At 34.9% G+C, this 24,129-nt stretch overlaps 2 protein-coding genes across 6 annotated transcripts in view; both read right to left on the bottom strand.

The window, feature by feature from the left end:
* Positions 1-7,433: 7,433 nt before the first annotated feature.
* On the bottom strand, positions 7,434-21,414 carry LOC138310492 (putative acyl--CoA ligase YdaB). 3 transcript variants are annotated; one of them, XM_069251733.1, is made up of 3 exons: positions 21,369-21,414; positions 10,912-12,488; positions 7,434-10,384 (listed from the first exon to the last, which is right to left on the bottom strand). In XM_069251733.1, the coding sequence occupies exons 2-3, from the start codon at positions 12,468-12,470 to the stop codon at positions 10,360-10,362; spliced, it is 1,584 nt and encodes a 527-aa protein (XP_069107834.1). In that variant the 5' UTR covers positions 12,471-12,488; positions 21,369-21,414; the 3' UTR covers positions 7,434-10,359. The 3 variants fall into 3 exon arrangements, with proteins under 3 accessions (XP_069107834.1, XP_069107832.1, XP_069107833.1); XM_069251731.1 differs by lacking the exon at positions 7,434-10,384 and having other exon boundaries at positions 10,490-12,488; XM_069251732.1 differs by lacking the exons at positions 7,434-10,384; positions 21,369-21,414 and adding an exon at positions 13,913-14,476 and having other exon boundaries at positions 10,490-12,488.
* LOC138310490 (neurobeachin-like protein 1) overlaps positions 21,287-24,129 on the bottom strand; it is an 81,398-nt gene continuing 78,555 nt past the window's right edge. For all 3 annotated transcript variants that reach the window (XM_069251725.1, XM_069251726.1, XM_069251730.1), the window contains one exon: positions 21,287-21,418. In XM_069251725.1, the coding sequence (XP_069107826.1) occupies positions 21,385-21,418 (34 nt within the window). In that variant the 3' untranslated portion in view covers positions 21,287-21,384. The remainder of the gene's footprint in view (positions 21,419-24,129) is intronic.

The following is a 24,129-nucleotide window of genomic DNA, read 5'->3' as shown; positions in this document are numbered from 1 at the left end:
GCTTTATATAAGTGCCGTCCCAAATTGACCCCTCGAACGGGTCAACAAATTGACTACCATTAACCAGGTACATTGCATTATGAGCCTTTCCCATAAAGGCTTAGTGACATCGTGCACAATAACAAAATACATTCAAATTAACTCTTCTTAGGCAAATTACCTGCCCCTATAACAATAAAGGGTACATCATTTGTACAATTTAACACATTTACTCATGTCAATTTCCCACACTAAGGCCTACTTATAAACTATTTTTTTTGTTTTTAAAGAAACACATGGCTAAATGTGACGCAACATTATTGCAGTATAGAAGTGCTATCATTCAGAGAATGCAAACGTATGAATGGGAAATAGCCATAGGACCCCTGACTCCCGCCCCTCAGGCCCCCTGAAAGATCAGTTTCAAATATAAGGAATTTCCATGTGTATTTTAAACACATGCACCCTGGTAATCCCAACGTGTTTTTATACCCAACAAGGTAATTATGATGTCATTGACACTTTGAGTAGCATACATTAAGAAAGTTTAAACTAGTAACATGCCAACCATTGTCACAGAGTTTAATGTGCGTGTCCAACATCTTTATGTTTTACGCTTATATTTCCAAATCGAATTTATTCTTTTTACGTATGAACTTTTTTTGTACCTGTCAGCCAATTAGACATCCCACTTTGACTGTTTCCCTATCAATGGATGCTTAAAATTACAAATAAAAAGTGTGTATTCTACTTGGGTATCAGCCAAATTTAATATGGGGGAAACCCATAGAATATATAAAAATGATATTCCCTTCCTCGGTCCGCCCCATGCTCTATGAGTCGTTTTGTTAATTTTCAGGCCCCATCCCATTTGGTTCAATTTTTAAGAGATGCTACTTGCAAGTAACTTATCCCAAACTCAGTTTCAAAGAAAACGTATATATGGAAATCGCGGCTACGTACCTGTACACATTTTTCCCATCCTATAAGGTTGTTCCATTAGGGCATTCAAAACAAGTTCGCGAATCATCCATGGATTCACGGATTTAAAAATTTTACTGGTAAATTAGGACCATCTTTCAATATATTCTAATACTGGGGACATATATATAAACTATAAAATATATTATTATATTTCTCTATAACATATATATGGTGTATGTATTGGTATATTTTCAGAGATACTTAACTCTTTGCAAATTTACTACTGGACCATCGCAATATAAACATTCGCGAAAGTAAAACTAGCACAATCCAAATTTAAAGAAGCACGTTGTTTACAGTAAATAAAGCCTAGTCCAGCGATTGCAACTTCGTAATATTGATTCTAAAAATATAAAACGCAATAATTTCAAGCTTTTTTAAGTTTTTTATTCTCCGATAATTTCCCTTGTTACCATGTCATGCATAGTATTCATTCCTAGAAAACTATTGTTCATCCCAAAACAGTTTTAACGTAAGAAAAACGTAACACATATGTAAGAAATGTTTAAAATATCATATCAACAAATAGAACCCTAATTTGTTCCAAGTGGTGTACTATAATTAAAAATTGGATCTACAAGGAATAATTTTAAAATATTGAATAATAAATATTGCACATTTAATATCGTAGTTGGCTTCACTTCAACAATGTGATCATTTTACTACATTTATAAAACGAAATGTCTCATCATAATTGAATATAAACGAATGCTAACATGCACGATTGAATTCACCCATCTATATAACTTGTAAAGTCAGGTTGGGTTTGAAGAGAAAGAGGAAGATTCAATCGGACTGAATATTAGCACATAGTACATTCACTACTACGTGACTAGATCTCACGTTGATGGGCAATCTAAGAATTCGTAGGCTACATATTTTATATATCTAATACTAGAAACCACTCTTCTCCAGTCCACTCTAGAATTAACTATTAAGAGCATATACCATCTGTAACGCAAACTTATCTAAATGGCTACACATCTGTAAAACTATATACAATCTACTGATGACCCAACAGTGTTTTTCATAGCCTACAAAACTCATTATTGCTGGTTAAGTTAAAAAGCATGAAATACGAAGTTGAAATATAAAAAATCATATAATAGTAATTGATTTCGAGATATGTGTACCCGAGGACAATCCCACCCCTGTTCATATCAAAGTCATTTTAGTCCCTTCCTCTACCCTGGATACGCACCACACTAGATCCTAATGTAAATCGATCCTATAGCATAAATCGCAAATGTTTCGCCACAGGGTGTCGTTCCCAACTTTCCCAGTTAATGCAATGGTTATAAATAAAGCATTCATTATATTTTCAATGCTTTAGTTTCTTTTGGGGCAAAAGTCAAACTTCAAAAGTCACTGTTACAATGAATTCGTTTTCCGGAAATATACAATTATAGCAATTAACTAAGAAATAATAATTACCATATATAATACAAAATGTAATTGACGGCATGAAACATTGACACTTACTGTAAGCTTGTTGGTATATGTACAGCTAATACTCAATTCACTCACGTTACGTTTAACTAATGAATTCGGATTCCCTTTTCATCATGTCCCCGCCATGACGATCGCCCAATCAATTAAAACCCGCTGATCGATCTATATCGATGATGTCTCGAGCCGCTATGAAGGATCTGATTGTATCCAGAAACTCTACGATGATGTGAGCCGCTTGAAGGATCTGATATCTCCAGGTCTACGCCATTTTGAGGTTGTGTGCGTAAGCTTATTATTGGCGAAAATTGACTTTTGACATATTTTGAAATCTCATTAAACTTCACAGTTCCATTATGTTACCAGGCTCATTCACGATTGTCCATTTCTCGCAGGGTTTAGAAATATTTCAGCAGATTCTCAGACCTGTTATATCCGAGAAATGGTTTTACATGTATCATTTTTTACTTTAAATAAAAACACTAGAATAAAAATATAAATAATTACGGATTTTTTAAGAAGTTGTGTGGTTTCTTTTACAGATTTTCTTAACAACGCGCATTACATTGGCGAAAGTTAATGTGCAAATAAAGTTCACAATGCTATAGGATTGATATAACAGCCGATCAATCTCTCTGCGCTTACGGAAGTGTACACATTTGCCGATTGATAAGGTTATCAAGAAAAGAGAAAACAGAAATGTAAATATAGAAAATTAAATATATAAATAAAGGATAGTCCTTGTTTCTTGATCGATACCAGTTATATTTCATCGAGTGTGGTGGAAACTTTGATATTTTTTCACGAGTGCAGAATATTCTATTTATTAGATTTTTTTCTCTCTTCCATTTACAGAAGACCACATCACAACTAGTTCCGCCAAATGCTATTTCGCCATATGTTATGAACATCACGTCATATTTCTACACAGTAATATGGCGTATTTCGCGCATAAAATAATGGCGTAACAATCAAAATTATATTTTAACTGTCAATGATGCATTTCAGTTGGTCAAATGCGATTGAAAATATCAAAATTAAGGAAGTATATCGCTTTTATGTTGACCGGAGAAACTATAAATTCAAACTTTCTTCTCAAACCTACTACAAAATTTAATGTTTGGGGTAAATAAAAACTGTAGGAACTGGAGATATGTACTACGAGACTCATCACTATGGAATCGACACGTGATTGAATAAAAACTTAAGCCAGGTTGATCTGTTACTTCCATCTGAAGGAACTACGAGACTCGTTACTATGGAATCGACACATGATTGAATAAAACTTAAGCAGGAGATCTGTACCTCTATCTTCGAAGGTACTACGAGACTCGTTACTATGGAATCGACACGTGATTGAACAAAACTTAAGCCAGGGAGATCTGTACTCTATCTTCGAAGGTATACGAGACTAGTTACTATGGAATCGACACGTGATTGAACAAAACTTAAGCCAGGGAGATATGTACCTCTATCGGAAGGTATTGTCAAATGAAATTCATGCCAAAATAAGTTTAGGTATGTACAGTAATGTATAACCAATTCAGCCTTTAAATTTTAACTGCTTAAAAAACCACAAGAATTACACAACATCAAAGATTGTTTCACAAACGAAAGGTTATCTTTTTGTGCTTCTCAATGACAAGCAAAATATCATGAGGGTACCTAGGAGTCAGGTGCATAGTATATATTATATTCATAACATCCATTTTTTTTGGCCTGTGGTAATTCCGGTTGTCAAAGGTAAATAGGTGTATACTGATACTTTGTTGTAGTAATTAAACTAAGGGGATTTGCATTTGTCAGGCACTGACCGAATGGGATCGATGGTTTTCCCCCACCATCAAACCTAGCACGTCCTTACATGACATTGACTGTTGATAGGACGCAACTCCAAGTTAACCAAATCAAACAACAAACCTATAATACAAACAGGTTGGTTGAGTTGTACCTGCTACCCCACTGCATGATGGTATGGGACTACATTTGGGATCGTGACACGATAGATTAAAATACTTTCATTTTCAACCATTTCCTAAAATGAGATTGATGTATAGCACTTCATGAGGATATTGACGTGATATGCTTAACCAATAGCCTTTCCCACAAGGGCGATCGTACATCGTATAGCCAAAGGCGATGTCAATGAAGACAATAGGTTTAAGCAAGTCAGTAATGAAGAATAAAACATATAAGAATTTGACATACCTTTACAATCTTGCCATGGGGACATCAGGCACAATTATAAAGTACTCCATACAGGACATGAAATCATGTGACGTCATGATTTAGGGAATGCGGGAAAATGGTTACATCTTCTGAATTCATGCAGCACAGTTTGGCTTCGAAATTCTTCAAAATGCCGGTTGTAGCTATGTAAGAGGCATTTTTGATAAATATCTTTTCAGCGTTGTTGATTTTCCTCGCCTTGACTCATGGTATACGTATCAGACATATTCAGAAATAAGACTTTTATTTACAAGCTGTTATTACTTGGCAAAAATCAAACAAATGTGACAATGACAATATGATGATATGTTTAATAATTGGAGAACAGCTGAATGATTAATATCAACAGAAGCGTACTTTGTATAAAAAAGACCACAAAGATCAATACGTTATGGAGAGAAGCCGAAAAAGTGTCCATTACGTGGGAGAATTCTCCTACATAATAGACACTTTGGGGCTTCCCTCTAACTTAAAACATAAAACAGTCGGGTACCTGCCCATGCTTGTTTATACCTTTTGTGTGCAATCATATATAGCATGTATAGGCACCTTCAGCACTCTTTCATAACTTATTGGATAGTTTGTGAACTGTTCACTAATTATATAACTGCCCATACTGTCCATACTTTGTGTGTGCTCATGCATAGCATGGTCAGGTAAATCAATATCAGTTTCAAAAATGTCGTCAGACGGAGAGGATATGTTTTTGACCCAGTCAACATTTTCAAATAATATGGACTGTCTTGATTTAGAAGAAGAAACTTCTCTTGCCCAAAAGGAAAACACAATGCCCAATTTTAATGAAAGCTCGGATTTTTCCCCGATGTAAGTAAAGACGTAATGCGCAAAATTATGCAGGACATTGGAGAAAATACAAGATTCCAAAACCCATTAAAGGAATTAGATTTAGATTACTTGATTGAAGAGGGACTTTCAAAAACAAGAGGACAAATCAAGAAGGATCCTGAACCAGTTCGCAACCTGGCAAACAGAAAGAGAAAAGGCAGCCTCTTTAAACAAAGTTGTGCACACTTTCAAAGGAATATACTGGATATGTCCAATGTGACTCTATATAAGGCCTTGGAATTTTAAAATTATGTGAAATTCAAGGATATGTGCCCTGGTGCCTAACATTGAAAATTTGAAGGAATTCGGTGTATAAAAAATATGGATTATACTGTGTTTGTAATATACAAATATATTAAGTTTTTTTTTCATATAAAATTGTTGAATTTCTTTTGTGTTGTGTATTTTGATTCCATCCGCTACTTTGTCTCTGGTCACTAACTGTCCATTAAGTGACCAAAAGTATCCATTTAGTTGTTACTTACTGGACAGTTCAATTCACTTAATTGACAGTTAATAATCACCAAAGTACTTTTATTCAGATTATTGACTAGCAACACAAAGGATGATATAACAACTTTGTTTAATATAATGTACAAAAATCGTGTGACATAAAATTAGAGCATGTCCTTTTATAGAAGTTATGAATCATCACGCCCTTCAAAATCGACCATTTTCGTAGTCTGCATTAATTCTAACGGAAACGGATGATGTTCTGTTATAAGTGATAAAAGGAAGTATTTATGTGCTATACTTATTGTTTTGAGTGGCCTTAAATGCACAGGTCAAAGTTCAGCTGTATTTGCTGTGAACTGTTTTTCTATCATTATCATATGTTTATCAGGTACAACGGTAATTAAACTAAACGTCAAAATAACGTAGCCAATGATATTTCATTGTAAAGAATCTACATCTTTCCAGGTACAACAAAGACAGCTCAACGTTTTATCATTTACAATAATATTAAAGAGTGTTTCTGGAGGCACATTATGAGCAACTAATTCAGAGAATTGTCCCCCCAACTGGATAGTTAACATATGAAGTCAGACACTATATTGTCATTTCTAAATATAATGTTAACATGTATATTGTAATACTGAAGACCATATTTAAACAGAATCTATGTTTACATCCTTAAAAACTATAAATATATTAACACGAAACAAGCTTTTAATTTTACATCAACTGTAATAAAGTGTACAAAAATATGTGAAAGTATACACAATCGTAATCATATATCTATACCTAGGTATCTTTGAAACAAAGTCTAAAAGATTATACGTTAAATATTATAAGGATGAAAAGGACTGTACCGAGTCCGAGACTTCTATTCCATAAGAGTATAGCGAATACAGTTTGTAAAATAAGTTATATCGCTTCACCGCTTAAAACTCTCCATTTTATCAATATTGCTCTAAAAACAATTGATTCTTATACTATCTGAAATTAAAGACAATTCTATATAATAATAATGTTGATAAAATGTATAAACAATTTTGATGCATACAAATAAATCATGACCCTTAATAGAAGTTATGAATCATCACGCCATACACAATCGTGTCTTTTGATTTAATCATAACGGAAACGGATGACAACTCAAAACAATAATGTTAGCACATAAACACTTCCTTATATCACTTATCTCGGGAACATCACCTGTTTCCGTTAGATTTAAAAGCAGACTACGAAAGGCACGATTGTGTAGGGCATGATGATTCATAACTTCTATTAAGGTATGTTTTATTTGTAGATGAGAGATGTTTTATGGTCAATTAGGTAGACAAGTTCGAAACTGAAAGCTGAATATTTATGGGTGCGATTCATTTTAAAACTTGCGTGAAATTGCTTACCATTAATAACGCATTGATATGATAAAACTGGCAAATATATTCCGTCTGTTGTATCTCTAACAATTATGGTATCTCAAAATACACAGACAAAAGTATTGGTAGACGTTTTATTTTTACTATACATGTCATTCATTTTGACAAATTTTCTATCAATTATCACGATTTAATGACACCACTCCACAGGGCCATTTACTGGTAGCGACCAAGACGAACAATAAATTGAATGTTTATGTGAACTGACAAAATCACATTTTTCATCACCGGTGTTGTACTGCCTGACTGAACTAAAACTAACACAGTCCGTATTTACATGTAGTAATATTTGACTGACACTAGATTATCATAAATACTTGAGTCAAGTGATTTCTGAATGTTCTAATTCTGCATTTGCATAACACAGAGTTATCTGCACTTGTTGGTATTTTGATTGCGACGTGGTGCGTTTGCGAGCCAATCTGATTAAAATACAGATCCTTATTATCACTACGTTTGATAAGAGGATCTGAGAACATCCCATTAGGGGTCACGTCAAGATGACCTTTTGAAATGACCAATCAAAGTGCCACTGCCAGAATCTTGACTGGGGACGAAATAGTTTCAAAAAGCTGTCCAAATTATTTTCGTGTATGTAACCATCTCGCCCGAAGTGCACCACGAAGCTAATTGTATATATATACCGGGGCGAAAAGACGTTTTCAAATGATGTTGTTAGGTGTTGAAACTGCATTTGCTCTGATGTACACGTGGTATAAAGGTCATCTGGACGTGACCCCTTATGGGATATTGTCAGATCCTCTATTGAACGGAGTGGTTATAAGGATCTGTGTTTTAATCAGATTGGTTTGCGAGCATAATTTCAGGGAAAACGACGAGAAGGTCGTTCACAAAAAAAATGACATCACAATAGATATAAACCCACAAGGGAGGTAACTTTGTTATATACAAAGACGGAATAAGTTAATAGTGATTCCTGACCTAATTGACATCGTCATAATTGTTCTGATCAGTGTTGCCTTTAATCTCATGATAAACAACTCTCTGATCGTCAGTGTTCAGTTGACTATAATCGTCATCCTGAGACCGTCCTATATTTATCAAAGAATTGTATACATTTCCCACAGGCGGGGAATTTTCATTTGAAATTCTCTTATCTTCAGTATTTATTTGACTATAATCGTCATCCTTGGACCGTCCTATATTTATCAAGGAATTGTATACATTTCCCACAGGCGGGGTACTTTCATTGGAATCTCTCTGATCTTCAGTGTTCAGTTGACTATAATCGTCATCCTGGGACCGTCCTATATTTATCAAAGAATTGTATACATTTCCCACAGGCGGGGTATTTTCATTGGAAACTCTCTGATCTTCAGTGTTCAGTTGACTATAATCGTCATCCTGGGACCGTCCTATATTTATCAAAGAACTGTATACATTTCCCACAGGCGGGGAATTTTCATTGGAAACTCTCTGATCTTCAGTGTGTAGTTGACTATAATCGTTATCCCGGGACCGTCCTATATCCATCAGTGAGTTGTATACATTTCCCACCGGCGGGGAATTTTCATTTGAAACGTTCGCGTCCATAACTCTTCCAGATAATTTTGCTCTGCGTTTAACAATAGCGAAAATCATAGCAAGAACAATAATCAGAGATACAAACAAACTAAATATTGTAATGATTGCTCCGGTACTAATTCCGTTGTTGGCATCTGTTGGCTTGTTATCCACTTCCGGGTTTTCGTCCACATCCGGTTCGTCGTCCACTTTCGTTGTATTACCCTTTTTCGGTGTACTGTCAGTAGGAACCGTTTTTGTACCCGATACTGATACTACAGTCTGAGGTATTAGTGAAGGTTTGATATTTATCTCACATAACTTGGACAATGAACGATAGCATCTTTGTATTGTAAATCTGACTGTTCCTTTTCCGTCTTTTATTAGCACACCACAGAATTCCGCTTCGTTTGGCCGTTCGGACAGGAACTTTTGTTTTCTGAAGATGCCTACCCAGTACCAAGTCTCGTTTTTTAATATGACATTTTTTTACTAGAAAAGTTTCATTTGCGAAAAAGAACTCATCATTTTGGACTCTCTTGGCCGCTGTCCACCAAGAAGCCTCCCGATATTCCATAAACGTAGGTCCCCTTGCGCCGATATACCGCAGTTTGGTTTTACAGTTTGAGGACTGGAGCATTATTTCCTGATTTTTTGTATGATATATTGACATACAGTTAGGCGGTCCACCTCTTACCGATAGTTCAATGGGACGATATTGACAGAAACAGCCAGAGTTAGGGTCACCAAAAGTCTCTCCACAAGTTCCGTTATACGCAGGGAAGAACTGTTTCGCTGAACTCGTAGTCTTTGCTTTTATACTAAATTCCTGACAATAACAACACTTACCAAACAAGGAAAATGTCGTTTTGTTGCAATGTTCATAGCATTCAATGATAGGGTCGGTTTGTCCTGACAGCCTGTGAGTACAAGGTCCGTCGTATAGCTGAAGTGTACAACCTTCATATCTCATCCAGTTTGTGTGTTGTGCGTATACCCCGACCTGTACAGGACGCACGGGTAGAAGGGAGGAGATGGGACCAACGTCAACTCTGTCGTTGTTTTTTAGATTACCAAATGTCGGAGGTGTCCATAGTCTACAATTATCTTCTGGTCCTCTCAAAACCAGCTCACAGTGTACAAACTCACAAATCCCAGAAACCAGTAGTGCGTTAAACGTATTGTCCAACTTTATACCCATCGCGTGTTTGTTTACATGATAAGTACTTATATTGCATTTTATATTTTATAAAATGTATAAGAATATGAACAAAATGTTAGAGAAGGATACGTCACGATATTATGCTCGTTTCACTCAGGAAAAGACCTCTTGAAGCGGTCATCTAACTGCATTAAATCATCATGTCTGTAGTACGTAGCCTCGATAATAAATTCACTGGTTATTTGTAATCAGTTTTCGCCACGGCCCACGTCCGTCCAGTTGTATCATGTCTCGACCCAATCATCTTCGCCATGTGTATCTCAGCCTTACAAAAATTTGAATTTTCAAAATATTTTAATTGAAACATGCCAGATAATCATTACAAAATCTCCTACAATTTGGAATGTGTCCCATCATCATATGTGTCCCATCATATAGCATAGAGAAGTAATCATTTATAGTTTCAAAATATTTCAATTAAAAAATATCAAAAATTGCTCGAATTTTAGCTTATCGCCATCAACAGTTTAACAGCAAATATAGTTGATTTGTCATCTGTCCCTAGAGTCAAACTATATCGATGATTCGATAACTTCCATAGCTTTATATTATTTTCTATATCATCTCAAGTTTTAACTACTCTTTGTTCATCTTTCCTTTAGATCAAACTATATCGATAATTTGATCACTTCTATAGCTTTAGTGTTTGCGTCGCCTGAAGTGTTAACTGTTCTATCGATGATTTTTGATCACTTCTCCAACTTTAGTTTCAGTGCCGCCTGAAGTTTTAACTCTACTTTGTTCATTTTACTGTGGTTCAGTAACGGAAATGAATCAAATCTCAGGAAATACCTAGGCATATCTCCCATCCCGTCCGCAGCTTCCTCTTTAAGGTAGATGTTTTTACAGAAACCTTCAACATCCTCCGCGGTCAAGTCTACCCCTTCGTCAGAAATGAAGCAAACACAAATTTCCTCCAGTAAACGATCATCAGGAACACCGACCACTACCACCTCCTTGATGCCAGACATTTTCCTCACTGTATCCTCTATGCCTCCTGGCATGATTTTCCTAGTTCCACGAGAAATGATATCCTTTTTCCTCCCAGTGATAACCAGAACCCCTCCTTCCCGGAGGAATCCTATATCCCCAGTTCTAAACCACCCCGAGGCCGTGAACGCATTTTTCGTCAGCTGGTCATTTGCGAAATATTCCTTGAAAAGTGACTTTTGACGTATCTGTATTTCTCCCTGACTCTCCAACTCCATTACGTTGTCGAATTCATCCACGATCCTCAGTTCCACACCCTTGGCGACCTTTCCAACAAAACCTTTATAATACGGCTGACCTTCGTTCAAAGTCAGAGCGCTTATACTACTGAAGGACTCCGTGAACCCGTACCCAACATACAACGTCTTACAGTACTGCCACGTCTTTTGTATGAATGTTTCGTCAAGGACCTGGCCTCCTGAAAATAGCATGATTAGTTTGAAGTCGTCTTCCCCTGGTCCGACGTGAGTGTCAACCATATTTTGAAGCAAAAACGGCAGAAAACATCCACCCATACACTTTTCCTCCCTTATAATATTCCATATCTGCACTGCCTGCTCTTTCGACGGGTGTGTTACGGAGGGCATAAACAAAATTTGGTTCCCATACAAGAAGCTAACAAGAGGAGACCCTCCAAGCCAACTGAATGTCCGGTCGTTAAAGAGTTTGAACTTTGAAGGACCCCCAAAATGTTTGAACGTAGGATTGTTTTCGTCGTTGGGGATGCTGTACACGATTCCTGAATGTGTGTGAAGCACAAGCTTGGGATTTCCTGTGCTGCCGGAAGTGGTAAAAATTACGGCACCATCACCTACATCGACCTTTGGTAGTTCTACTTCATGTTCAGGCACATTAAGCTCCGATTCTAAGTCGTTGAAGTCCCATTTCCCATTTTTCCTGAGAAGTAATACATGATTACTGTCGTCTGTCAGTTTGAACTGTGGAATGAGCGCTTGTGCTCCGCTGTTCTCAGTCGGATCTATTAGTAAAAACCTACATTTACAGATTCCCAGGGTTTCTATTGCGTCACTAGCGTCTCTGTTTGTTATATTTATGTGGACTGAAACGGCCCCAGCGAAAAAGATAGCAAATTCGCCAATAATCCACTCCAATGAGTTCTTCCCGAAGATGGCAATCTTGTCGCCTTTCTTAACACCAAAGGATACCAGGTATTTAGCTATCTTAATCACTTTCTGTACGAACTCCTGGTTCGTCAGAGACCGTCGGGAGCCGGACAAAGACCTTTCGATAAAAGGTACAGCATCAGGGAAATTTTCCATTTTCTTCATCGTTCGGTCAACAATAGTGGTGTTATCATATTCATAAGCATCAGGTTCTATCCACTGACTTAATGTCGCCATAACGTCTTTGGGTAAAATCTGCAACAAACGTTTGAATTAGTTATATTTCGACTCTGAACATATTAACTCATTTGCTGTCATGTCAATTGTAGTTTCGCACTTCCCTTATCAGTTGTTATCGTGCTTTACAATATTTTTTTTTGTTTTGATTCTTTGTTACAATTTTCTGTATTCCGTATTTTCATATTACAGAGTTATCTACCCTTGCGGGTAGCTATTGATTGTGACGTCCGTATTTTCATATTACAGAGTTTGCGCTCACAAAATAATGACGTAACAATCGATACCTACCGGCAAGGGAGCTAACTCTGTAATATGCAAAGACGGAATGTATGCTAAAAGCATAAGTTCAATAATTGATATATAGATAAACAACATTATAATTGTTGAGCATAATGTGTGAAAGAGTATGCAAATGATATTAGAGCACTAGTAAGCTTAATGTGATGAGCAATAGTTGAAAGAGTAATTTCCTTTATTATGCTATTCCATCTTTGCACATTGCAGATTTACCTCTCTTGCGGGTAGGTATCGACTGTTACGTCATTATTTAGTGACCGAAATTCACGTCGTTTTCTCTGATAACTTTACGCTCGCAAACACTTTACTTTACAATCGATACGTATCCGGAAGTGCAGATAACGCTGAAATATGCCAATACAGAATATGTTGAGAAGGGGATGGCCCCAGGGTTCATAACCCATGTAGCTCTCAGAAAACTATACTGAAGAAAGAAATTAGTGTTTGTGGTTGAAAAAAAAAGATTGTAATGACACCGAGTTGAGCATATAAATGGTACCCCACCATCTGTATCCACGTATATACCGTTATCACATAAACATGTCGGGTCAGATACCGGCCACAATGTATGTACTGCTTATCTAAGGTTAAAACATGGGACGCGTTTAAGGTAATATTGTGTAATATTGAAATTACCGTATTTCACATCTCAATGTTTATTCTGTATCGTGTATAACTTGATGTGGTTTGGTTTATTATAGTTAGGTCCTATTAAGAGCCAGGGACATAAAATGTCGTCTAACGTGTGACGTTTTGAAGGCCAGTACGATTCCACCATCTTCGGCAGACAACTGACCACTGACCAGGCAGCAAAAGTACAGACATGTATACACAGTTGTGTTCGTACACACAGGTATACAGGTGTTTGTACACAGTTGTGTTCGTACACACAGTTATACACAGTTGTGTTCGTACACATACACAGTTGTACACAGTAACACAGTTGTGTTCGTACACGTAACACAGTTTGTTCGAATTTAAATTTTTCACTGGTCGTTTCATTTGTTCCCATTACAAAATATGTTCTCAAATCAAAAAGATTGAGTGACATAGCTCGGAGAGAAGACAAATCCTATACAAGTCCACCCCACATGTTTGCATGCATTTTTATCTAATATCTACAATATATTGTTGATACTCACATGTACTTCGAAGTATGATGGTGTCAACCCCCTCCGAAAGTCATCTGATATATGATAGACATGTGTAGACGAGAACCAGTATCTACCTGAAGTTATCTTGCTATTATGAGATCGGACCTTATAAATCACATGTACTACAAATGGTTTATCTATCAAGGCTGTAACGTGTAATATGTATGCGATATTTCAATTATAAGATCGGACCTTACATATCACATATGCTACAAATGGTTTATCTATCAAGGCAAAGTCCTTCTAACATGTGATATGTATGAGGTCAATGTCAGGTAGGGCGTTAGAATTTTTCCTGCTTAGCGCTCGGCATTAATGGAGTTGGACGTATATAATGTGATGGAGTGTGTTGCTTAGCGTCGTCGGCTGGCTGTATGCTTCAGTGCAATAGCACTATAAACAAGAGGCCACTGGCCTCGTAGTACGATGGTCCAGTTAATTAATGCTCAATGATTGGATTTGACTAATGTTCTTGATTAACACTTATACGCACTGTTTGAACTAATAATTAATTAGGAAAATTCAGATGACGACTGGTATTTTTCAACAATATTGGTATTAAAACAATGATCATACAATTCAGACAGATGTCATTTATCAAATATTAATTCATATATAGATCAACAGTTTTGCAAAAAAACCGTGATTTGTACAGAACAAATTTTTCTGAGCAGGATTTTAGAGTGAGCGTATGAAGAAGCAGCATCTTCTTAGTGTGAATATTGTTGGAACCAGTTCAAATAGCATCAACTTAACTTTAATATTAGAAAATTTAATAAAATTCAAATATTTAACAATCCTGTTAATTCAAATCTATCTGAATATTGTAACATGATAAAAATAATTGTGAAAACTTTTCCTGAGTGACTGCTTATCGGTATCACACATGTATAACTAAGTATAATCAAAGTGTTAAGTTGACTAGACTTTTAAAAGAATACATGCTGGAGGAGGGCATAATTAAAGATATTTCGCTCTCCTGGTTAAAAGGGGTAAACTAAATTAGCTTTGATACGCTGAAATTAATAACTTATCTTTTATCTCATTTTCTTCAACACAATATAAATTTCACAATTAAGATAACAATGCACAAGTTGTATTGGCTGGGTCTCGGCACAACGGAGTGCGTACTACGGGTCAACAAATTGACATTAGCAGGTACATGCTAGCCTTTCCCAGTGACTTGATAACAAAATACATTAATTAACTCTCAACTGTCTATAACAATAAAGGGTACATGTAACACATTTACACATGCATATAGGCCTACAAGCAGCATCTAGATGAATCTAGCTATAGGGCACCTGACTAGTAACATTGTAAAGGGAATATAGATTATCCAACATAGGTAATTATGATGTCATGACACTTTGAGTAGCATATTTAAGAAAGAGAAACAGTGAATATTTTTTAATTGCGTTAATCTTTTCTTAAATTATATTTATTTAGTATGAAGTGGTACTGTCAGCCATATATGTTTCCCATAATGCATTATATGAGTATTCATGATAGCCAAATTGACCCCTCGATCCTCGGTCCGCCCCATCATTTGTACAATTTTCAATCCTCACCCTATAAGCAAGCTTACATTGCATTTTGAGTGCTCTCCCAAGCTTAGTTTTTTAAAAAAAAAAAGTCGTTTATATGGAAACAGCCAAATTGACACCTTTTGGCCCCGCCCCCAGGGGGTCAGCCCCATCTTTTGCACAATTTTGAATCCCCACCCTATATGGATGCTACCATTGCATTATGAGTGCTCTCCTATGCTTAGTTTCAGAGAAGTCGTTTATATGGAAATAACCAAATCGACCCCTTTTGACCCCGCTCCTCAGACCCCGGGGGGTCAGCCCCATCATTTGTACAATTCTGAATCACTAACCTATAAGGATGCAACCATTGCATTATGAGTGCTATCCCATGCTTAGTTTCAGAGAAGAAGTCGTTTATATGGAAATAGCAAAATTGACTCCCTTTGGCCCCGCCCCTCAGGCCCCTGGAGGGTCAGCTCCATCATTTGTTCAATTTTGAATCCCTATTCTATACGGATGCTACCATTGCAGTATGAGTGCTATCCCATGCTCAGTTTCAGAGAAAACGTATATATGGAAATAGCCAAATTGACCCCGTCCCTCAGGCCCCCGGAGGGAGGGGGGTCATCACCATCACCTGTGCAATTTTTAATCCCCATCCTATAAGGATGTTACCATTGCATTATAATATTACCGTAAATAAGACAGTTACCTAAAGTGGTTCATGGATACCACAGCCTTCCAAAATACACAAGCATTACGCTTTTTACGTCATTACCGTAAATTAGACAGTTACCTAAAGTGGTCTTAAAATGGATTCTGTAATCCCCAAAACACTGGGGACAATAAAACAACAATAAAATAAATTCCGTTATTGTATTATTTCTCTATGAGCAGTATTGAGCACCGTTATTTTTTAGAGAATCTGGTAACTTATACAAACTGTACATCAACTTTATTTCGCGGCAACTTAATTTCGCAATTTCCGTTTCAAAACAAGTTCGCGAATCATCATTCACGGATTTAAAATTTTTACTGGACCATCTTTCAATATATATATATATAAATATGGTGTATGTATTGGTAAATTTTCAGAGATAAACTCTTGCAAATTTACTCTGATCGCGACATTCGCGAAAGTATCTAGCACGTTAAAGAAAGTTTGTTTACAGTAAATAAAGCCTAGTCCAGCGATTGCACTTCGTAATATTGTTCTAAAAATAAAAACGCAATAATTTCAAGCTTTTAAGTATTTTATTCTCCGATATTTCCCTTGTTCCGTGTCATGCATAGTATTTATTCCTAGAAACTATTGTTCATAAACCAGTTTTACGGACCAGGTAAGAAGAACATATGTAAGAAATGTTAAATATCATATCAACAGAATAGAATTTGTTCAGTGGAACATTAATTGTATCTACAAAGAATAACTTTTAAAATATTGAATAAATATTGCACATTTAATATCGTAGTATGGCTTCACTTCATACAATGTATCATTCTACATTTATAAAAGAAATGTCATCATAATTAAATAGTACAATGCTAACATGACGATTGAATTCAACATCTATATACTTGTTAATAAAGGTTGTGTTTGTAGAGAAGAGAAGATCAATCGCTGATATTAACACATAGTACATACACTACGTACGTAACTGATCTCACGTTGATGGAAATCTAAGAATTGAGGACCTATGTTATTATCTATATTGAACACTCTTCTCATCACTCTAGAACATAATGCATATACCATCTGTAACGCAAACTTTCTAAATGGCTACACACGTAAAACTATATACAATCTACTGATGACAACATTGTTTTTCATTGCCTACAATACTCATTAATGCTGGCAAGTTAAAAAGCATGAAATCGAAGTTTAAAAAAAAATTCATATAATAGTAATTTATTTCGAGAATTGTACCCGAGACAATCCCCTGTCATATAAAAGTCATTTTAGTCCTGTCTCTACCTGGATACCACCAAACTAGATCCTATGTAAATCGATCCTATACAAATCGCATGAATCGCCACAGGTGCGTTCCAACTTTCCAGTTAATGCAAGGTTAATAATGCATCATTATATTTTCAATGTATAGTTTTTTCAAACTCAAGAACATGCTTTAAAATACTCAATTTTATTTTTAAGAGAAAGTCAATACTCGAGATGAAAGGAAACATGCAATAAAAAGTCCTTGTTGCATATACCTTAACTCATCACTAAAGCCCCCACCCCCTCTCCCCGATCCAATCCCCATCTAGACACACAACTCAACTCGACCCCGAATACTGAGGCTATCAAATTAAACCTTACAAAAAGCTCGGAACTCACTCTAATCCTCAGGTCATACTCCCAAATAGACAACTCATAGCACCTTTCGTGAAATACGAAATATAGACTGAGAGATTAAAACAACACATTGATGAGCATGATACATAATAAAATAATATCATATGTATTGTTTTTTGACACGTGTACAATTTGTGCCGGTTATAACCACAAATGCATTTCTTCTTTATTCTAGTTGAAAAATGTGAAAGCTGACATAACAAACTAAACTGGCATGAAAATAACACCAATTGCTCTACACAAATTATTAGTTATTATTTCTTCGTAATGGTGCATAATATCGTAATTATTAAATTAGATTTATATGCTTTTCACGAAAACAGAATATTTCTTGTTGTTTAGAAATGTACGTCTATAATTCAACGTCTTGTATGAGTAACTTTTCAATGTTGATGTAGTTTCGCTGAAATTCATAGTGTTAAGTACAAAGGATGGATATTGTGTATAACAGCTATCATTGTTTCACAATCATAAACAATTAATATTTCTTAGCGCACACTATATCTACCAGCGTCAGAAACCCACAGTTGGTAGTACGACGTTACGCTACACATGATAGGTGTATTCAACTCGGGGACTCGGACAGTATCAATCTGTTTAAAATACAGATTACAAAACAATGCATTATCATTACTCCATTTGATACAAACATGTCATTAGAGGTCACATTCTATTAAATAGAGTGATTATAAGGATCCGTAGTTTAACGTTGAGTATGTTTAAATCAACCTGATAACTATAATACATGGTTCTAAATAATACGGACAAGTTTCTAAATGTGATATTGAATCGCAAATATGTTCACTTTCATTACGTCAGAAATACACCTACACTTAAATTGCTTATTTATCATATACAATATAATATAATATAACAGTTACTTTAAACAAGAGCTGTTGGAGAACAGCAAAGCTCGCCTATTCAGAAGAAGTTGATGTTGAAGTATTTACTATTTAAACATGGAAATATGACAAATTAACAGACTCTAAAAAACCTAAAAGGGCCCCAAATTGGTTGTATTATCACGTTCAGCATCCATATACATTACGAAAATAAAATCATAAACATTAATGATGACTTAAGCTTAAACAATTGACGAAACAGAAACTTGCTCAAAAACTTTAACGTGAAATGGGACGCCAACGCTGACGCCGACGCCGGCGTGACAACATTAGCTCCCCCTATTCTTCGAATAGGCGAGCTAAAAAGGCAATACTCCACTATACAAGAATTAAGACACAACACGAATATACCTACCGCAGTCTCCTAAAACACGCACCTCGCACTACATACACATTACACACCGCATACACGGGAGGCCGTCCTTACATGACCCTAACTGTTAATAGCACATTTATTAATCAAACAAATACCATAGATTTAGAACTTCAGTTTTCAATCCTGGGTTCGGTTGTTCAGTAAGCGATTGGCTTAATTACTTGATTAGTGAACATTTCAATTATCACCTGATTCCATATCTGTGAATATGTCTTCTCTAAAATGAGCAAGTAGGTAAAGAATGGAATACTTATAACAAGAATTTTATAAGATTTTGTTAAAAGTTTGCAAAGACATTATTTTATCTTGATTTGAAAAGTATCATTAACTTATGATTAACATTTAGGCTAGCCTTCTTTTGAACAACTGGTTCCAGATATTTTATATCAGTGACAGTGTCCCCTAATTTGTAAGTTCTGATAATCGTTATATCCTAACACACACACTTACCATATACAGATACTGACTCTGTACAACAACTTTAAGCACAGAATTTAGAAGCTAATATAAACAATGACATAAAGTATGTACAGTAATACCGAAGATAAAACAGTATTCCTTTACACCAAACAAGCTTTTTTTACTAAGCCAATTATCACGATATGTTTCTGAAAAAAGAAGACTTTTTCTCTCTAAAAAAATCAATCGAGAAACAAAGACTCGATGTATAGCAGTGTGTTATAAGTTTAATGTACACTATACAAGAAGTTTCGTGTACATGTATATTACATTGTACTTCCGTCGCAAGTAATTTTGTTTTCATTGTAGAAGTCACTGCAAAAAAAAGAAATATCATGTTCCATTGATTCTTAATCCAGTAAATATCTTATTCATCAGAAATCAGTAAACATCAAAATGAACACATTAAATGATTCATAAAACTTTAACAGTCTAGTTTGAAAAAGATCAAAAGATTTATATTCGTAAAATGTACCATATATTGTTGAAGATCAGACTGTTAAGAAAGCATTGAATGTTAGACTATAGATTCGAAATCAATTATATCAAATATTTGCACTTTTCATAACCTGATAAAGTGACGAAATGGCATAAATCCTAATTATCATAAATTTAACAAATTGGAAAAAAATGTATTAGATTTTAGGTTTGATTAAGCGTTTTTGTTAGATCTTTGATATTAAGTTAGGTATATTATACACAAACATAATCACATTATTGAATTTAAAATCAGATTTTGATGTATTAATTAACACCTAGTATGATATTATGATGTTAAAGCACAGAATTAAACTAAACTAACAATTGCCTTGATGAATTTATTTTTATTTCATGACACTCTTCTAATACTTAAAACGTTCCAAAGAGAATTCTATCATAATAATTACTTCATCACTTAAAATCATGTGTCTCTTATACATGTATTTTATCTTCATCACTGTCAAAATTATGTGCTTCTTTTGCCATCTAAATCAAATAATTATATATAATAGAAGTGAACCAAGAAATCAATATTTAATTATATTAGTACAAGCTTAGAGATTACAAAAGCTGTGTATTAAACCAGGCTGATTCATTGCGAAAGCTAAAAGCTCAATTTTATAATTGCTCTATGCATATTAAGCTTTAATTGATATTTACTTATGAGTTCATTTGTGTGCTTATTCGTAGTTTTTTTACCCTACCACAATCCAGTACAAAATGTGATGAAATGTGATTTCACTTGTCATGGGTTGAGTATTCGTAATTTATTCGACAGGTCAATGTTAGAGTTTATTAACCTCACAAAACAGTCGTATTTTGTATTGATCATGTGTTAAGCCTATTATCATACAGTATATATTTCAGTGAACCTCACACCGTGATATTACATACGTTATCTATAGATAAATATTGTGTTAGCTGTTCTAAGCTTGATTCAAACAAATAACTAATGATAAGAATGATTGTAAACAGCAATATCGGCCTAATGATCTATTTTGAAAAAAAAATATATATAATATCATGCTACAGCACTGACGAATGATATTTTAACTACTAAAATAAGGAGCAGATGAATTAGTGTTTTTCTTCAGTAACAAAAGTTACTAACTTTATACTATTACCATCATTGAAAAGTTTGAACGTCTTAATTCACTTTGATCAATATAATTATAATTAATGCTCTGTTGGCAGCGGAGCATATTAAGTTTAAGTTACATAAATAGCCCAATCTCTCATGGCTTTCAAATCTTAGAACAGCTATGATTGTGTTATGAAGATGGACATTTATAAATTGTCCCATTAATTAATCACATGCATGTCCCAGGAGTCTATAACTAGTTACCTCGTTATACTCTAAGCTACAGATCAAACATTGTCTTCCTTTGAGGGAACCTAAAAGTTAAAGAGTAACCCATTGTTACACAATCACATAAAAAATGAAATGCATTACATAATAACTTACTTTAAGGGCTTTGTCCATCTATCACATTTTCTATTCCTTTGTACCTAAGTGACATATTAATCTAAGTTGCACGGCGTTATCATAAAACAAAATGAGTGGAAATTATAGTTTGTTTGTTTGTTGCTATTTCCCATCTCAGGCTTAAGTCCATATTTTTCTTATATGCTGCAAAAGAGAGATTTCAATTTGTGGTTTTTGGGATAATGTAGCAAATACGTGATATAAACTGTTTCCAACAAAAAATTTGTGAAAACTGAAAATGACCTGTATGATCCATGCCAATCTGTTGTGTAAACGACATGTCAATACACACATGATATTTGAAGTTAATGTAAAATAGGTCAAATACAGTATAGTTGCTGATATTTGTGGGAGATTTAAATTTTGCGGATTCATCCTAATTCATGAAATTGAAATACATATTACCGTATTCGACTAAATAAGCGCCCATGTCCCTATAAGCGCCCCTCCCCATTTTTTAGGCCATGATTTCAATTGCCCATGCATAAATAAAGATCACAAACTATATAGATTTGCAATGATTTCGTCTTAAAAGCACTTTTTGCAATTTTTTAAATGCCCTGGGCGCTTATTGGGTCGAATACGGTATTAGATAGCACACCCTGTCACAAAAATGACACTTTCAAAGGCTATGAAGGTGATTCATGTGAATAAGTTTACATAGCACACCCTGTCACAAAATGACACTTTCAAAGGCTATGAAGGTGATTCATGTGAATAAGTTTACATAGCACACCCTGTCACAAAATGACACTTTCAAAGGCTATGAAGGTGATTCATGTGAATAAGTTTACATAGCACACCCTGTCACAAAATGACACTTTCAAAGGCTATGAAGGTGATTCGTTTGAATAAGCTACTGAGGTGAATAAGTTAAAGTGAACAGCCGGGCAAGGATGGCTAAAGTCGGTAAAAATGGTGTGAATGTATCCAGTATAATTTCTTATGAAATCGAAAAATAAAATATCTCGTCAAAATCTGTCTGCGTACGAAGAAATTAATTTAAAGTATAGAAATCCTGAAATGTCCTCCCGGCTGACTATGTCTGTGGTTACATTTCCACGCAGCCTCGCTTTCAATGCTTTCAACTTTTCTTTATTTCAATGGTCAGAACTGGGAAACGTAAGCAGAACTTGACCGTCGTATTAATGTGTGAGAACTTTTGGAAGGCCAATGAACGCATTTAGACTGGTTTTCTTTGCCTGACTATTCACTTTAATGAAGTGACTAAGTTCCAAATATTATACTGCGCGATTTCAACACTCACAAGATTTAACAACTGTACAGTAGTTTAAACAACTAAAGAAACACATGTTGGTATCACATTTAAAATCATTGCTTTTCACTCCAGAACAACATACATGGAAAGGTTGACTGACTTAAAACATTTGCTTTTAAAAAACAAATGAGAAAAGATCTTCGCTAAAAAGACATACAGCACGGAGAGAGTGCTGGGGAAATCCTAGCGCATAATTTTGGCAAAGATGATATTTTTGTGATTTCACATAACATTGCCTTGATCTCAAAAATCTGATCAGCAAAATATCATAAAATTATTTTAGTTGGCTCATATATATATTTTTAACGTTAGCTCGTAAAAAAACAGCTAAAAATTATTTTCTCCTTTTTTTAAGTTAAAATCACAAAAATAACCAGCTATGTGATATGAAAAAATAAAGCATGCATGAAGCTGTTTATCAAAAACTGTTTACACAGCTTAACAAGAACAATACCTAAACATGCATATGAATGTGTTTTTTAAATGAAATCTACATATACATGAACTTATAACTATTCTGCATAAAATTGATCTTTTTGTCCCAGTTCAAGTGTCTAAATATGGACTGTGCATCAATGTTGACAACCTATAATTTGACATTAGTTCCTTATATGGTCATCTATAAATTAAATAGAACGAAGAAAATAAAATCGCCCATTTAAAATGAAAACGTGAGATAATTAATATATAGAACTATTACAAGTAGTTGTACAGTGTAGACTATCTCCCATTACAGGTTCTGAAAACTTTTGACAGGCATAAAATGGAGGACCAACTCGAGTGGCTATATAATATGAAATTTATGAAACGAGTTCAATAATTTGTTATACCACAAGCTTTAGGCGATAATTTGTTTGTTTGATAAATTAACGTCCAATTAACAGCTAGGGTCATGTAAGGACAGTTTCCCATGTACGCCGTATGAAGTGAGTATGCAGTGTGTGGTGCGTGTTTTGGGAGACTGCAATATATTTGAGAAGCCTATATAATTATTTAATAAACAGTTTAACAAATTTCATATAAGACTTATACATGACTACGATTGTAATCACATAAATTCTATATAAGAGTGGCAAAATGACACTCTGATTTGACGTTTATGTCTACAGAGACAATTGTTCAAGACTCTAATTTGACATTTCCGTTTACAGAGACAATTGTGATTCTGATACCATTACTACCAATGATATCACGGTAGTGTTATCACATGCGTGTCTTTCGATATTTATGAAATGGCTATTTTACATGACTAAGCAGGCCAGTGACATGATAAATTAATATAAAACAAACATCCTAATTCATATCAGTTATGTTAATCATACTTTTTTTAATTTTGTGTTA

This window comes from Argopecten irradians, chromosome 16, assembly GCF_041381155.1.
Source record: "Argopecten irradians isolate NY chromosome 16, Ai_NY, whole genome shotgun sequence".
Classification (NCBI taxonomy): Eukaryota; Metazoa; Mollusca; class Bivalvia; order Pectinida; family Pectinidae; genus Argopecten; species Argopecten irradians.
The sequence above is the reverse complement of the archived record's forward strand: the minus strand, read 5'-3'. Positions and strand labels throughout refer to the sequence as shown.